Source organism: Chelon labrosus (assembly GCF_963514085.1).
Source record: "Chelon labrosus genome assembly, chromosome: 6".
NCBI lineage: Eukaryota > Metazoa > Chordata > Actinopteri > Mugiliformes > Mugilidae > Chelon > Chelon labrosus.
This window is the reverse complement of record NC_140342.1, coordinates 17,759,529-17,776,634: the sequence shown is the minus strand read 5'-3', so window position 1 is coordinate 17,776,634 and position 17,106 is coordinate 17,759,529. Positions and strand designations below refer to the sequence as shown.

The 17,106-nt window shown below is 39.7% G+C and overlaps 1 protein-coding gene across 1 annotated transcript in view; it reads right to left on the bottom strand.

Annotated features, from left to right (window-relative positions):
- LOC311490089 (pituitary adenylate cyclase-activating polypeptide type I receptor-like) overlaps nt 1–11,160 on the bottom strand; it is a gene marked incomplete at its 5' end in the record, with an annotated part of 31,818 nt that extends 20,658 nt beyond the window's left edge. The window contains 2 exons of the mRNA XM_084547442.1: nt 10,217–10,325; nt 11,047–11,160. Coding sequence (XP_084403568.1) covers nt 10,217–10,325; nt 11,047–11,160 — 223 coding nt within the window. The remainder of the gene's footprint in view (nt 1–10,216; nt 10,326–11,046) is intronic.
- Nucleotides 11,161–17,106: the final 5,946 nt, after the last annotated feature.

Here is a 17,106-nt window from a genome sequence, read left to right as displayed (position 1 = left end):
AGGCTGATGCGCATATGTGTGACGTGGCAAATTTCACAAGAGTTAGACACGACTATAAACAGTGTGCTTGTCTGAAGCCATCTCCATCCATGTGGACGAAATGTCAGCAGCAGTCATGAATTTGAAATAAAAAAAAAAGGTTTTCATTTGTTTTCTTTCATCCCCAAAGACAGAAATGAGACTAGAATAAATGTCAAATACATTTTCCGCAGGAATATTTATTTGACTTCTGACTGAAATGTAAAAACAGCCCATCTGCGAGTGACAGGATGCCGGTGAATCACGTTTCGTGCTGAGGCTTCCGTTCATTTCTTTGTGTCCGTTCATCCATACCGTTAACATTTCTGTAATTGGTGTTTGCCCAAGGGGAATGAACGTCTCAGGGACGAAAATAACCGACAGAGTCGCTTTCTATATATAAATATCACATTCTGGGGAAGGTATGATCAAAAAGTGACTGAGATCTCTGAGGCTAAACCGCTCTGGCAGCTCTGTGAGGCTGAGTGACTTTTACGTTTGTTTTTGACCTTCAGCAGACCTGGTGAAGTAAATATAATTACTGTCCAGACGACGGTGTCACGGTAAAGGTCTTTGGCAATATCAGAAAGGGTCTATCAAACTGTGAGCATGAAAGTGGAAGTATTGCATTGTTCATTAGTGCAAAGCTAGAGCTGTAAGAAAGGTCAACATGGTGAGTCCCTTGTGAGATGTGTTGGATGAGCCATCAAGAATGGCTGTAGGGATCATAAGGTCGACTGGTTGCCCATTTTGGTGGAGATTTAATGGATTGATGTGAAATTTTGTATATAACTTCATGGTACGCAGATGATTAATACTAATTGTTTATGATGACTTCCTAACATTTCCTCTAGTAAGACATTTGTGGTTTTGAGAGACACATCAACTCGTTTATGGATCACCAGACAACTAACTTCAGACACTCATGAACTATCTTAGCTTTGGTTGCCCCTTAACGTTTACCCTAGCGTCATCCTCACGTCTGCTGATTGGTCTACCGCTTTGACCCCTGACACAAATACCTGACCAGTTATTAGCGGGATTGTCATGAAATCTGGTAGAAACAGTCGTAGTTCTCAGAGGGCACAATTAAATATCTCCACAATTATTGGATGAATTGACAAGAAATTGCACCAGCACCTGGAAGGCCGCCGGACAGATTCGGACAAACCCAAACATGTAGTGAGGGTGAGCCGGTCACAACGGGATTTTGAGATTCTTCCAGTCAAAAGGGGGCCAGTTGAGGTGGTTTGGGCATCTGGTGATGATGCCTCCTGGGCACCTCCCTTTGGATATTTACCAGACACAGAGCCAGCTGGGAGGAGACCCCTGGATAGACCCAGAATTCGCTGGAGGGATTATATATCCCATCTGGCCTGTGAATGCTTTTGGATCCCCCAGGAAGAGCTGGAATGTCACCGCGACCCGACTTTGGATAAGCGGAAGAAAATAGACGCATGGATGGTTGAGATTGACAAGAAATTTGTGTCAGGCTTTCATGTTCCTCTCAGGGAGAGAGTGGTGGTCTAAGGAAGCTTCCATCAGACTAAGCTGTAACACACAAAGCATTTAGTCCAAAGTACATTATTATTATTCCACAAATATCAGCCTACCACTACAGGGTAACTTAAAGAACCACTACGGTCATTCTGGACCAAAACAGTCGGGACAGTCAATGTGACTAGCATGGCTAAAAATGTGTGAGAAAGCAATTACTTTGAACGACATGCCATAATGAAATGCTGCATTGGTCCATTGGTTCCAATTTCATATCGTATTAGTACTTCAATTAACTGATCTTGAAAAATAAAATTAAAACAAACAACAAAATAAATAGCCTGTGCCCAGTCATGTGCTTTCAGAGTAAATTTGAATCATTGTAGGGGATGCTGACATTAATCTGAAACCGACTGGTGACACACAGGCAGCCAATCTGTCTGGGGGATATATGCATTTTCTCTCCGTGCCTTATTCCATTTGTACGAAGCCAGCATATCTAATCCTTTATCCATTCTCTCTCCCTCTTTCTGTCTCACAAAACCAACCAATTGCATCCATCAGGTGGTCTGACGAAAATGATGTCACCTTCAGCGTAACCCTGGGAAACCGTAGTGGGGCGTGGACGTGTGATTATTCACGGAGCCCCTGAATGATTCACCTCCGTGTCTCCTCTGTCGCTGTCAGGCTGACTCAGACTGATCTTTCTAAAGTCGCGGATGGAGCGAGGGCAGGAGGACTGTGTTGAAATGCGCTTTCAGATCTTCTGTCGTCTCTCTAGTCTCTGCTCAGCGAGCTGCCGTCTCAGGGCTGATGCTATGAATTGTGGAGGTTTTGCACAGCAGGGGACGACCAAACGCACCACTGCCACAAGCTTTGCTATTCATGGCCTAATCTACAGGTTTTGCTATGAATAGCAATATCAGTGTCTGCCTATTATTGGCTGCAGCAACTTAAAAATATCATGACATTTCGTGCAGATGCTTGTTGTGCCTGCGGGGATGAATTCTAATGACACTGGTTACTAAGATTCTGGTGCAATATTTATGGTTTTGAGTGAAATATCTGATCAACTATTTACTGGATTGCAGTGAAGTCTGTTTCGGACATCCGTACCGCCCCTTTAGGGTGAACTACATTAACTTTAGTGATCCCATAACGTCCTCAACTACATCAAATACCTGCAAAGGTAAGGACATCTCCATTAGCCTCAGCTGTAAAGCACTCTGTGGCACTAAACCAAGCTAGTTAACATGTTGAACACCACAAACAGCAACAGCAATTCGTTGAGTTTCTTGAAGACGTTTTTCAAGCAGCTTCTTTGGTTATAGAGGACTGGTGGTGAGTTTAAAGGTGTGAATTGGTGTGAAACGTCTTGGGGACAGATGTTCAGACTGTACTGTAGATGGATGGCAGATTATACTGTGTGTCAGTCCACCTCCCTGCTCACAGAAGGATGTTCCAGTTTGACACAGATGTCTCCCTTTACTCCTCTTTTAAAACCATCTGTCTTCTCTGGCTAAAATGTGGACGTCGTTGTCTTCAAAGGGGTGTCCTTTGATCTTCAGATATAGGTGGACCACTGATTCTTTTCCTGATGAACTGGCTCTCCTGGCGTCGAGCCATGCATTTGTGGATGGGTTGTTTTGTTTCCCCAATGTACAAATCTATTTTTTTTTTTTGTCTTTGGGGTGTACAAGTTTCTGCCTCAGTGTTGGTTTACCGGGTTTGAAATGAACAGATGTCTAAATAAAGGAAGCTATGTCAAACTGATAAATCCTTCTCTGAACAGGGGAAGTGGACTGACATACAACCTGCCATCAATTCAAAATACAGTCTAAACTTCTGTCCCCGAGAAGTTTCACCCACTTTTACACCTTGAGACTGGAGCCTCTGACTGATAATGGGTTGTTAGAGCACCAATCATTGGAGATAGAGGACAGGTATCTAGACGTTAACAGGCACTAGTCAAGTTTCCGATAGGTAACTCCCACACATGTTCCTATTTAAACCCCAACTCCCTACCAGTCCTATAGAACTGAAGAAACTCTACAAGTGCAGTTGTCTTTCTTTAACAAATTTGGATATACCATGATATTATTGTTAGATGATTAATAATAGCTATTATTAGTAGCAGACATGCAGTGTGTGATTATTTTCTTTCAGGATGACGTGATGGATGGAGTATTATTTGTCATATGCGCACAAAAGTGTTGCAAAACACATTCCTACCAGTGGCGTCACACTATTCCACCGATACGCATGTTTTAGTGAACATGGATGTAAACAATGCAGGATTTAAACCCCTAAGAAAAATCTGATTTGCAGGTGATTTGTAAGGAAGGGAGCCGAGTTATGTTTCCATTCCCTTCAGGTGCTATTGTCATTTGATGCACATTGTTTCACACAAGCCTGTATGGTGGACTTTAGATGTATATTTTTTCATAATGTTTATGAATTTCATGTGTCTGTGTTGTGACAGAGTGCAGGACAAAATGTTCCTCTTGGGGGAAGAAATTAAGAACAAACTCTGCTATAGGAAAGCAACTCAGATTCATTCTGCACCCTGTAAGTTGTGGTCCCATTTATTTCCAGTTGACTACAGAAAACAGCACAGATGCCTTGTCATCTTGTTGTTTTGTGGGATCCAGAGCAGTTTGGAGTTTGATATGAAATATTTATAGCAATTTATTTGCAGACTGCAAGACATTTTAGTACAGATAAAACTCTTTGTCCCTGGGTTACTGGGACAATAAAATCCCACACAGTCATTGTTAATGCTACTAAATACACCTGTATCTCTACAAATATCTTCTGTGAAAGAAAAGTTGATTCTTCCTAATTATAGAAATGCTTCTTCTCCTCTCTTGTTTTGGGCTTCTAGCCAGACTAAGCCAGAATTAATCACACCCCAAAAACACAATGCTTTTCAAATCACTCCTTGTCAAGTGCATCTTGTTGTGTGGGGCGGAAATCCATTGTGCATAAGACGATTAAAACTGGCAGAGAAGTGCAGGGTGGAAAATAAAGGATGGCGTTACAAGCTCGCAGTTAACTAACTGTTGGGGTTTAGCTGGAAAACAGAAAAGCTACAGGGGCTAAATTGGTATCAGGGATTAAGAGATTCAGTTCCCCTGTGTTGTGGTTGTTTCACTGTAGTTAATGTCAGAATTGGATCTTTAAATTTTAAATTTGGTGAGAGGAAGGCGTCTTTTTAAGCACATTGCATGTGGGAGGATCATCCTCAGGTTTGCACAGATTGGTCTAATCCTAATAAAATCCTAATAGAACAGAGGCACCGGCTTCCAAATAGCATTACAGTGTCATGTCAGAGACGGTGGCACGTTTATGGGCACTTTAGTAGGAGGGAGGAACAAACACAACCAAGCAGCAGTGTTATTTGTACAAACAGCTGCAGCATTAATGGAGCTGGGGAGCTGAAGGCAGACCTGATTTATTATGGCACTTCAGGTGTTGCTTTATAGAAAATTAGCTAGAAGCTTGTAGGGCTGCATTAAAGTCATCAGCTACAACAAATCAGCAAACAGATTCATTAAAAGTCACAAAGGTCTAATTTTAAGTTGCATTATTTGCCTTCTGTTGTACCTGTAGCGTGCATCGGATGCTTCACACAGAAGGTGAAGCAGTAAAGCCACAGAGACCAAGATGACAAAGTGAGAAGCAGATAAAATTGCTGCTTTGCTGGAGAGCTGATGCACACTGACAGTATAAATTAGGACAGTGGCATCTTGACATACTGACAGCATGTGGGCCTGCACACACGCAAAAAAAAGACAAGGGATGTGGGAGTTTTGAAGTGCAGCCAATGCCGCCTGAAATTATCCCTAACTTTACAAGGACATGGCTGATCAGTTTGGACATTTATATATTTTTTAATTATGAGGAACGTCTCATACTCTGCTTGTTACGAAGAAAGAGGAAGCTGAAGACGATGTTAACAATGAGGATGTGGCTTTTAGCAGTTCCTGCCTGACCATTTTGACTGGTTGGTGGGAGATAGTGAGATCGTGGTTATATTCATGAGGCTACACGGATCATGGTGGGGCCCAGTCACTAGAAGTTAACAATGGAATAAGCTGCACTGCAGTCCGCACACAGAGATTGCAATGTTTATGAGAAGCAATACATCAAAGTGTGCAGCAGGAACGACTACAACCCGTATAAAATAAACACTCCCAATAGCCACCAGCAAGAATCATCCAAATCAAACAAACAGAAAAAGGCATCTCTAAATAAAGAGTCCCATAAACCAAACAAAGAGATAATAAAATATGTTTTCTTGTAAACTAATAACCAGTAGTAGCGGGAAATGATTGGCAGCTATGTTGGTAATGGTTCAATGTTTTTTTTAGAAATGCAAAATGGTTCAGATTTAACTGTTTTCTTTTTACTATTTTTTTTATTATTTTGATATATTTTTAATTTTGTAGAAGTTTTGTTTGACAGATCTGGTAGGCCTACTGTAAATGCGTCACTTTTAATATAATAATATTTTTAACAAAGCCAAAGCACTGACTAATTCATTTTTCAGTTGAGGAGACTGGATAATAAAAATAATAATAACAAGTGATGAGTGAAACTTTTACTCAAGCAAAGGAGCTTGGTTTATACAATCATTCATGGTCCGCAGAGGATGAATCCTTATCCTGGTAGATGGTTTGTTGGGTGCAGACTACTGTGAAATTTTGTGCTCACATAAATGTCCCCCTTTAGTTGGGTTAATCATCCCAATTTTTGTCAAGTAAACATTTAAACTTGTTCAGTTTAGGACAAAAGATATCAAAACATCTGTGGGACTTCATGCTAAGTGCTTAACATTTAGCACGCTAGCACGTTAAACAGGGTAAACGTGCTAGCGTAAGGGCGTCACTACACACTTCTAGATTAGCTTAGAGCAGCTTACAATATACGGTGGATGTATACTCATTAGCCATATTTATTAGCCTGTACAGTCTGTTTCAATTGAATAAAAGTAGTCACACATAAATTAGTCGCAAATGTAAAGTCATTCGTGTTTGAGGATGTTAGCTTGCTGGGTTTAGCTACCTTGAAGCGCTGCTAGCATGGCTGAAAACTGTATTTTCATGAGCCTCAGGTCAGGTCATTGTATCTGTACAATTTAGAGTAGTTTCTTTACCTCAAGCTGTTTAGAGTCTTGTTCTTAGAGATTAAATTGCTTCTGAGTTCGGATTAGACTTTTGCTGTCTATCAAGCGGTGGAATAATATTCCCATAAGGGAGCTCCCACTTGTCGATGCTTGAACTCAGATCTTTTGATATGAGTCACACAGACACGGAGAGTGATCCGACATCTGTGATGCACGGATTATGAAAAGATTTCAGTTTGAGTCTGACTAAGAGCCACCAAAGAAAAATGCACAATGACATGGTCTATGCTGAAAGAAGCATTTCTCCTCTTTCACTGATATAACAAAAGCCAGAGCAAGTGCAGCGAAAAACCATGAATTATGGAAACCTACACTGTTTCACTAGGACTTTGTGATGAATCACAGGGTGATTTCTGAACAACTGTGAGGGGAAAACTGTAAAAAAAAAAAAAAAAAAAAAAAAATCCCTGGTGCATCTAACTGTTAGAGTTCACAATGAACAGACATGTCAAGAGGTTGAGGACTCAATTCAAACATTTCAGATAAAAAAAATGATTTCCCCCCTTTGATCAACGGACAGCTCTAGAGGAAGCTATATACACACTTAGCCACTTGAATGTCACCTCATTTAGGATTAACAGTGACGTATGAAAGGACCTGGGACACGAATGAGTGCTTCCAGAGCTCCGCCGAGGGAAGAACTTAATTTATTATGCAAAGTCAATTCAGCTGTATGGCATTACTTTAAGTTTTAATAGAATAAAAACATGCAGGGTTTTTGCTTTTCAGAACAGATCTAGTTCTAGGTTTTTTGTTTTTTTTTGCCTTTAAGAAGCAATTAAACCACCCAAACCCGGTAATGAAACAAAAACATAATCTTCAAGAAGTTATAAGGTTGTTTTCAGTGTTTATGGACAACTTCAGCTCCCCCTGTGAAGCAGCCTATTAATTAGTGGCAATTTAACAGGTATAATTATATAAAATGTGTTTTTATAGGAGACATTATTGTTGAACCCGGCACATTAATATATACTTAAAGTTACCGTGTGTAGCATTTAGTGCCACCTAGTGGTGAGGCAAAAACAGCCATTTAAATATGTCACCCCGGGCTCTCTGAGGTTCGAGGTTCTGATGGTCATTTCATTCATTCCTTCATTCATTCATTTTGGGGGTTGGAACCTATCCCAGCTGTCATTGGTCAAGTGGTTCAGCCTATTGCAGGGCTAACACAGAGAGACAGATTCACACTAACACCAATTAACCTAACAAGGAAGCCGGAGTACCAGGAGAGAACCCACGCAGACACAGGGAGAACATGCAAACTCCACACAGAAAGGCCCCGGTCGGCCAGTGGATTCGAACCCGGAACCTTCTTGCTGTGAGGCATCAGTGCTAACCACCACTGTGACTCCCATGGTCATGGTCATGTCTCTTTGGGCCTATTACCACTGGGGGTCAGTCACCAATATCATTTCACAAAAGGAACATTTTCCACTGATGTCACTCTGAAGGACACACGAATCTACTTCACCAGTGTAATTCATCAGCAAAAATTTATCTGCATAATGAGCAACGGATGACAACTTTCCTACAAAGTGTTATGTCGCTTCAGAACTAATTAATATCAAATGAGTCTGGAAATGTGGAAGTTCATGACTTTCTCGGAGGGGAGCTGGAGGCATGGGTGTTGCTGTTCTGGGGCGGTTTCTGATAAAATGCCTGTCATGGAGACATTACTGTGGAACCGGAAAATGCCAAGTTCATTGGTTCATAATACAGTCAATGAATTGGATTGGAAGAGCAGTGTGAGTGTGACAGAGATAACAAAGTTTAATAACACATCTCAGTATCTCCCTGCGTTCAAGTTAAAATGAAATTAAAGCGGTAACACTTGTCACTTGTCCGGCTCCTAGCATTGATTTTAGTTTTCAGCTGCTATAACAGGACAAACACCAACTGGTGAGGATGATTTAATAAAAGAAGCAATACCATACTATATAAAAAAAAAATAATAAATTGAGCTACAAGTAAAAATCCACAAGTGTTGGTCACTTAAAATAAATGCAATGGCCTTTGTCTGTGTCGCGTTGTGTTGTTGGATGATTATTTATCAAATCTTCAGCCGTAGCTGCAGTGCAGTCTGGAGCTAATTTAGCTGTTTAGTGTTTGGCTCATGACACAGCATGTCTGATTTTCCGGTGTCGGGCCGTCAGTGAGAGTCTAATTGGCTTTTCAGCTTAGAGCGCTAGCATACAAGAAGAAAAATGGAGAAGATGAAAGTAAACAAAATGATGAAGTTCAAAGGACACACTGAAGGTTCTGCTCATTTTACATCTTCATCTCATCTGAACATTCAAATGCACAAATATTAGTGAATAGACTAGTGAATAAACTGCAGACCAAGTGATCAGAGTGATTCAGGAGAGGCCCGCTCTGGGTTTGTAGCTCTTGTTAGCTTCCTAGCCTCCCAGCTAATGGTAGCTCCTCTGCTTTCCCCTACTGAATACAGACTACTGCCACCTACTGGTATGGAGAGTTAATTCCTCTCATGCAGGCGCAGCCAGAACTTCCTAGGCTGAAGTGATTGGCTGAGGTGAATAAATGTATGTGGTGATTGAGTACAATACCGTAACTAGCGTCTATTTGTTAAGAGTGTTCTTGACTTTGCTGTTGTTGTCGGCATGATTTATTTTTTTTAATCTTTTGTTCTTGTGTTACATTTTGCCATTACAGCGCATTAAAGGGATTGAAGTCCCTTCCTCCACTTAATAAAGTGCTTAATGCTTAATTAACCATGATGCATTAAAACCCAATTTACATATTCATAGACTCAGGATATTTTGTGAACAAAACTACAGCTCGGTTTGTTTTTTCCCTATATATGGATCCGGTCTTCTCATGTTCTCCGTGCGCTGACTGCTAAGAAAACTTCAGTCTAAATCTTTTCATCATTACTGAAATTAATCTGTAATTTCTTTGTAATCATTTAAAATGTTAGTTTTTGTTCTTTGGTGAACTGAATATTTTATTTTAGGATTTTCTTGTGATTTGAAGACATCTTATTGAACACTGAGCAATTATTTTTAGGGTCAAATTGACTCATTCATAATTCACGGACAATATAATCCATATGTTATGCCATTGCCTCCTCTTGTAAAAGAAATTCAGATGCAATACATTGAAATCTAAAATACATGCGAAGTTGAAAATGATTTTTTCATAACTTTCAATTATTATTGACACTCGGAGGTGTCTTTAAAGGGACTTTTATTCATTTTGGTAGTCTCTACCATCTTTAACCACTGTTAAAGTCTAGAAGTCACATGAGGGGTCTTTTTGGTTATGTCGTGATTTCATCACATTCATATCTCAACACAAATTAAACTTTAACCTCTCCTTTCTGGATTTTTTATTCTTTCCTCCCCAAGCCTGTCTCCAAAAACTATTTTTGTAGTTTGGCCCATATTGCTGTCTATTCTCAGTGCTCCGAGGAATCTCACTTATCGTGTTTGTGTACAGAAACACAAATCATCACACACGCACAAACACACACACATACACGCTGTTACCCACCGCTGTGGTCGCTCTGGTTCCGCGCCTCGCTCCTCCTCGTCTGGCTACAAATCTCTCGAGCCCTCAGGTGCTGAGAGATGATGGCGCAGTCCGGATGAATCGCTTCAGCCTGCGAAGATGAGACAAGTTAAGTTATCTGCAGAAAGGCAGACACACGCCGATGCTTTTCTCCGCGTGTGTGGCTTGGAGGGAGTTACTGTGTGATGCGTGAGTGGCTGTAGCCATGGTGGGAAGAAGAAAACAGAAATATTAAACAAACATTATTATCAGTAACACTTTTGCAAAAGAGAACCCCCTGCAAGAATTGATTGAAGGAAGTAAATTTGATTTTTCATGATAATTATATGTTCACTCAAGTTTAGATTTTATGCAATAATAATAATAATAATAATAATAATAATAATAATAATTTAGGTCATTCTTCTCATAATACCATTTGAGGAATCGTGCTCCAGCATGTAAGATTAATCTGTAGCAGTCGGATAATTTGTTTTAATGACTGTTTTCCTGCTGATTTCATCTTGAATTGATCGATACATGTCCGTGACGGATGCAGGTCGCCAACCTAGATAACTGCTAATTAGTGCCAGCAGCTTAATGAGGACATTTGATGCTAGATTGTGCCCCGAAGAGACAGAGAAGAACAGTGAGGGGCAGTGAGGATGAGAACAGTTTTATTAATAAAGGTACGGAAACAAAGGTGTTTTTTTTTGTTTGTTTAAATTCTGCAGGAAAACTGACAACTTTTGGTGCACTTTGAGGCGCTTTTAATCAGTTCGTGGATTCATGGAAGACTCTGCATGGATTAAAAGACTCAATATGCCACTTACCATCGGCCTGGACCACAGCTGGAGATAAAAGATGAGGAATATGAATTTCTCCCGTCGTCCTTTCAAGCCTCTACAGTACATTTCCACGCTCTTATCTGTCCTCTTTATATCCATCTCAGGAAGATGATGATGATGATGATGATGATGACGAGAGCGCACAAATCCAAGTCTATTATTTCCTCTGCGCCTCTTAGACTTCTTCTTCTTCTTCTTTGTAGCCTCGGTGTGAAAATGTACACTGTCAACCTAAAATAGGCGAATCCCTGTTTCTCCCTGTGAGCTGCAAACTTGAGAGAGAGGAGGCTGCTGTCGCACATCTGCTCCCTCTCTCTCTCTCTCTCTCTCTCTCTCTCTCTCTCTCTCTCTCTCTCTGAGCAAAATCAGTTGAATGAATATCTCCCATTCAGAGACAGGGCAGTGGGGAGGTGATCAAACAAACAGCCAATGGCCTGATTTCAAGTCACATTTATGTATTTTGCAAATGATGGAGACAGCAAGGCCCACATATGTCTCAAGCAAACCCTGCAGCACTGCACAGCTCAAAGGCAAAGCGCTTAATTATTAAGAAAGGATAATACATTGTTCATTAATATTGTGCCTGCAAGGCGGGATTACAAACCACAAGTGGTTGGGGAATTTGTAAGTAAAAGCAGTAATACCACAGCGTATAGCCATTTTTATTAACAGCCTATATTTATAGTAGGCCTAGCATCAAAATAGTCAGTAGAAATCATTTAAATGCAGAACTGCATCATGAAGAACTGATGCTTTCAGATGGGGTTGTGTTTACCACGTCAGAAGAGGCCATATGAACAAACTCTCGTGGTATTCAGTGTGGTGTTAAAATGTTCAAGAGTTCACGAACTGTGACATTTTCAGAGATGCCGGAAGTCAATGGTAAACTCATAAACCCCAATTTAGATGTCCCCTTGAGGTTAGTAAAGTACCCATACTCTAAACAGCCTCATCTTTTTGGTATTCTTTTACATTTCCTGCATTCTCCTACATTTTGTCACGTCGTTAGCTTGTTAGCTAATTGTTAGCTAACTGTTAGCCCGAGTGGCTTCTAGATGCTAACCTTGTGAAGACAAATTTCGACCGCAGAGCCTTTTGTGTATTGTAAATGCTTGGCAGTCTAGAGGTAACGTCGTCCATACGTCGTGAAAGAGTCGTGCTAGGGAACTGTTGTTGTCTAGAAGTCACCAAGGCTAATAGTTTAGCGAGATAACGCGCGGGTATCTCAGTGTAGGAAATGCAAAGGCATAACAAACGCATAGAGAATGAATTACAATAAATTACAATGTATTAATTTTTCAGTCACATTTCATTATCACAAACTGTGAAATTAAAGCTTTTCCTGACAATGCCATATGATTGTGAAACTGTGCTGCCTGAATCCATAACATTAGGAACTGAGAAAGTTTGTCCAAGCCAAAACTTTGGGTTGTCCAAGCAAACTGTCTTTTAATAATTTTGAATGTATTTTTTTTATTTGTCAGATCCTTCAAATGTGTGCTGCATTATTACCAGCCGGTCTGTGACAGCTCTACACAATGAAAAACAAAGCGATGATAGAGATAAAAGATGAAGGAGGTTTCATTCTGCTGATTTTCATTCATGAGTTTCTTCCTGACTTGAGGTCTTGTGATGTACTACAGAGTCAAAATCTTGTTTTAAAACTTTCATGAATTGTGGTACCTTTGAACGCAGAATATATCTCTATGTTGCTACGCTGGAGGTGGTCTATGTTGAGCAATTTAAAAACGGGGTCACATCCAACAGTTTCCAGGTGTGAATGTGGGTCAGGACAGTGCTAAAAAAAAAAGCCAAGGCCTTCCCTACAGAATATGGTACCTGGGAACAAGAACATGAGTCAACCTTCAAGCACCTTCAAGTGATTAATTTGCAGGAACGTTTCACTACAGGTGTTCAAAGAGAGCTTCTCTCAAACAATAGGGCATTTCACAAATCGAAACTGTATTTCTTCAGAATAATTAAAAACAAACCTCTCTGCATGAGGCAGAACGTTATCAGGTTGTCACGTCCGCATGGGCTTCCCGTAAAGGTAATACCCAAACGTGTTAACTGTTCACAAACAGAAGTTAACAAAGGGTTTGTGTGATACGACCAACGTCCTAATGACCAGTGGCTAATGGCTTATTTTTCAAACATACTGTTTGTTTGCACTTAAACACGGGAGGAGTATCTATCATTTGTAAGGACAGCTGAGTCCTATAGGAGCTAGTGTGTCCTATTCAAGCATTTGTTTTCACAAAATACTGGAATTGGTTGTACTGTAAGCAGATCTGAATAAAATATAGACTTAAAATGAAAAGGTTGGAGCGTCCACACTGTGAGAGCCCATAGAGACGTCCTGTGTCTTGTCTGTTTCTAGATTCTACGTTTTTCAATAAGGGAGAAGGAGTTTAAGTGATTTGTTTTACATTTCAAGTGGGAAAATAATCAGTTTTGTGTCAAAATAAACAAGTCATAGACCACAGTGAAGTTGCGGTTAAAGAGTCCAATGCAGAAGGACTGTATCAGTCGCCCCCCACTTCTTGAGACTTCAATTAAATCACAAATCAATCCTACTTTGAAATTCAAAAACTGCCATGACATCAATACACTTCACAGGGATGCCCTTGTTTACTCACCCACTGGGTCTGTGATTGCTTTATATTGGAAGTGGAAATGTACTAGGACAATTAGTTGCTTCAGTAAATAAAGCGAGAGCCCACAGAGACGTCCTATGTCTTGTCTTTTTCTAGATTCTGGGTTTTTCAGTGAGGGGGAAGGAGCTCTCTGTGATTTGTTTAGATTTCAAGTGGGCAAATAATTCTTTTTGTGTTAATAGTTGTGTTCATAGACCACAGAGAAATTACTGTTTTTCCAAAACAGTCCAAAACAGAACGACTGTGACAGACTGTAGCCGTCCCCCACTTCTTGAGCCTTCAACCAAATTTAAAAATCAGTCTCAATTTGAAATTTAAAAACCACCATGACATCAGTTAACCTCACACACAGACACACACCAGGTCTGTGACTGCTTTATACTGTATCATGAAAGACTAACAAATGTCAAGCCAAGCAGGAGATCTGAAGCTGAAGAGCCTGAGTTTGTGTGTGGGATGCACTGCGTGTAAACAATACATGCTTTAAACCTAGCTCAACTGCTGAACAACACACAGAGAGCTGGGGAGATGAGACATACATGAGGGAAACCAACATAAACAGTTTATTTTGGTCCTAATTTGGAGGGATTGGACAAGTGTGTTTATCGCAAGTGCTCTCTGCGGTTCACACGGAAAAGACGAGTCATGTTCAACAGTGCACAGTGTGTGGAGAGACATTAAAAACATCTCCAGATGGAAACCTTGGCAAATTATGGTCCAGTGTGTGACTGAGTGATTTAGAAAAGGGAAGCCTCTGGCACACTGAGGCAGGAGACATATTTGAAATAAAATATACAGTGTAAATATATTTGTTTATCTCTAGATTCTCGGTTTTTCACTGAGGAAGACAGAATATCAGTTGATTTTTAACTGGGTAAATAGCACTTTTTGTGTCAAATGCAAATTATTAATATATATAAGTTCAGTTAATTACTTTTATTATTTAAGAAGATGAAGATAAAATTAAAACAATGCTTTTTGTCTCACATTCATACTCTTCTTCAAGATAGATTTTGGCCTCCACATAGATTGTCTGTACCTTAAAAGCTCAAATCTTATCAGTGCCTCAGGACAAATAAAGTCCATTTCTTCACGTTGAGTCCCATACATAGGTCAGCTTTACGTCTCTACAACCTGAAACGAGAACGTCTTAAACACTGCGCTTGAATGTTGCAGCTGTGCTCGCTCTGCCAGCCCATGCGCTTTCATCCACATTCAGTTTGAATTCTGTACCTGTTAGCAGTGCTTGGATATGAATTTTATTGAAGTTGACAGCTCAGCTTTGCACACTTCAGCTACACAAAGTGAGCGTCCCAGCCACAGTCACTGGAGCAGATGCCAATTTTGCAGCCAAAAGGATTCACAAATTCAAGCTTTTTTCCCTTTCAGAGAGAGTACAGGGCATTTTTCAGGCCTTATAAAAGCACTCTGAATCATTTATTTTAGAAGACGGATGTGCTCGGGAAATGAATATAAGTATATACTTACATTAAAACCCCTGAAGTAATGTATACTGGAACGGAGCCCAGCAGACACACGGTGCACTGCTCGGATATGGGACATACATAATGCACGAATCAAATGCTGCAATCACATGTTCTGAGAGGAGCAAGAAAGTAGGACAGAAAAAGAAGTATGGGTGACAGAGGAGCAAATTAGACAAACAGTCAAAGTATGGCTGGAGAGCTCTTTATACAAACAACTAACGTCAAAGAAGGACGTTTCTTAAGGTTGAACTGTCTGATTATGATGAGTCTCCCCCACCAAATAATCTTTGAGAACTTCATAAAACTCATAAGGTTTTTAAACCAAAACCTTTACTTTGTTGTGAAGGTTTTGGTTACTGTCATCACTGCAGATCTTTCAGTTTTGATTCATGTGGGGACTTTAATCAGTTCCATATAACGCGGAAGCCTTCATGAAATCTCTTGGGCAAAAGGCTAAACACTCATGAGAGAGTTTATTTGCTTTTGATTAAAATTGATGTATGTATATAAAACCAAACAGCGTGGGAGAAATGCTGGAGGTTAATTCTCTCTTAGCAGTGATCTTCTAGGACTACAAGAAGACAAGAGAGGTTAAGATGTTGGAGATGTTGTCTTTGGAGGTTCGAGACCCACTCCTGGTGGTACGTTTACTCACAATACATCTTAGTTTCTACCTAAAAAAAAATCTGATTAGATTTAACTTGTTTTTGTTGTCGTTGTGTATAGTACAGGTACATACACAACAAAATCCGGATGGGCATCTAATCAGATAAGCAAATACCTAAAAGAGTAAAATGAACCCAATAATAACGAATAAGCTATGACTATTGGCTATGACTATTGTATTGAATCTATATGTTGGTATATAAAGTATGGATAGTCAATACAGCACACATACATGTATATACATATGCACATAAATCCATATACATATTTTTTCACATATATATGGATATGCATGTTACAGTGACCATATACAGTATTGAATGTATTATACTATATTAAACAGTATCATTTATAATGTGGAAGTACTATGTCGATGTAAAGAGCAGATCACTCAATTATATACATATTAATTGCTTAAATCATACACTCTTGTAGATTATGTCCTAAATCCTAAACTGGAACAATACTATCTATTTCTTTTGGAAATCTGACTTTTTGAGAAATTCAGAAGTGGCACAAGTGGAACATGTTCTGAAGGCCAAATGTAAATTAATAAATAAAAAGTTTGGATTCATTGTTCTTATTAGCCAATAGTCATAGTAGCAAATTATTCTGTCATCATTACAATAAAAAAAAAAATCCGCACTTTAATGTGACTAACTTGAAGTAAAAATTATAAATATGTAAGTGAAATTAATTGAAATATTCATAACCTTTAGGGTAGTTTTTATGGTTTGGCTCGACTAGTCTACCCTCTGCAGGACAAACGAAGAAAAGGTACTCGCCAGGCAACTTGAACCTGTGCTAAACTTTTTAACATTTAACTCAGTTTCATTTTAAAAGAGTTACATAAGTAAATCTGTCGTGCTAGAAATACGAAAGATCAAAACATGTCGCTCTGCCCTTCAAACCAAACACAGAAAATCACTGTTTTGTGCAGAAATTGGCCGCACGCCCTGTCAAATCATCACTAAATTTCTGACAGCTACAGTTAGCGGTGCCGGTCTCAAAGAATCATGGGAAATGAAGTCTTGAAGTGTCAAAATGGATCATACCAAATTGGTGGTACAACGGTTTAGAAATTATAAATCCCGTTTGTCGTCAGGGATAATAAACAGTGACTTGTTTACGTGTCTGATTTTCTATCATTTTAATTTTTTTTTAAATTAGCAAAAGTGAAATTCTTGAGTAAATTGGTTAAAAAGCCGACTTCTTCCCCCCGGTGCAACGGAAGA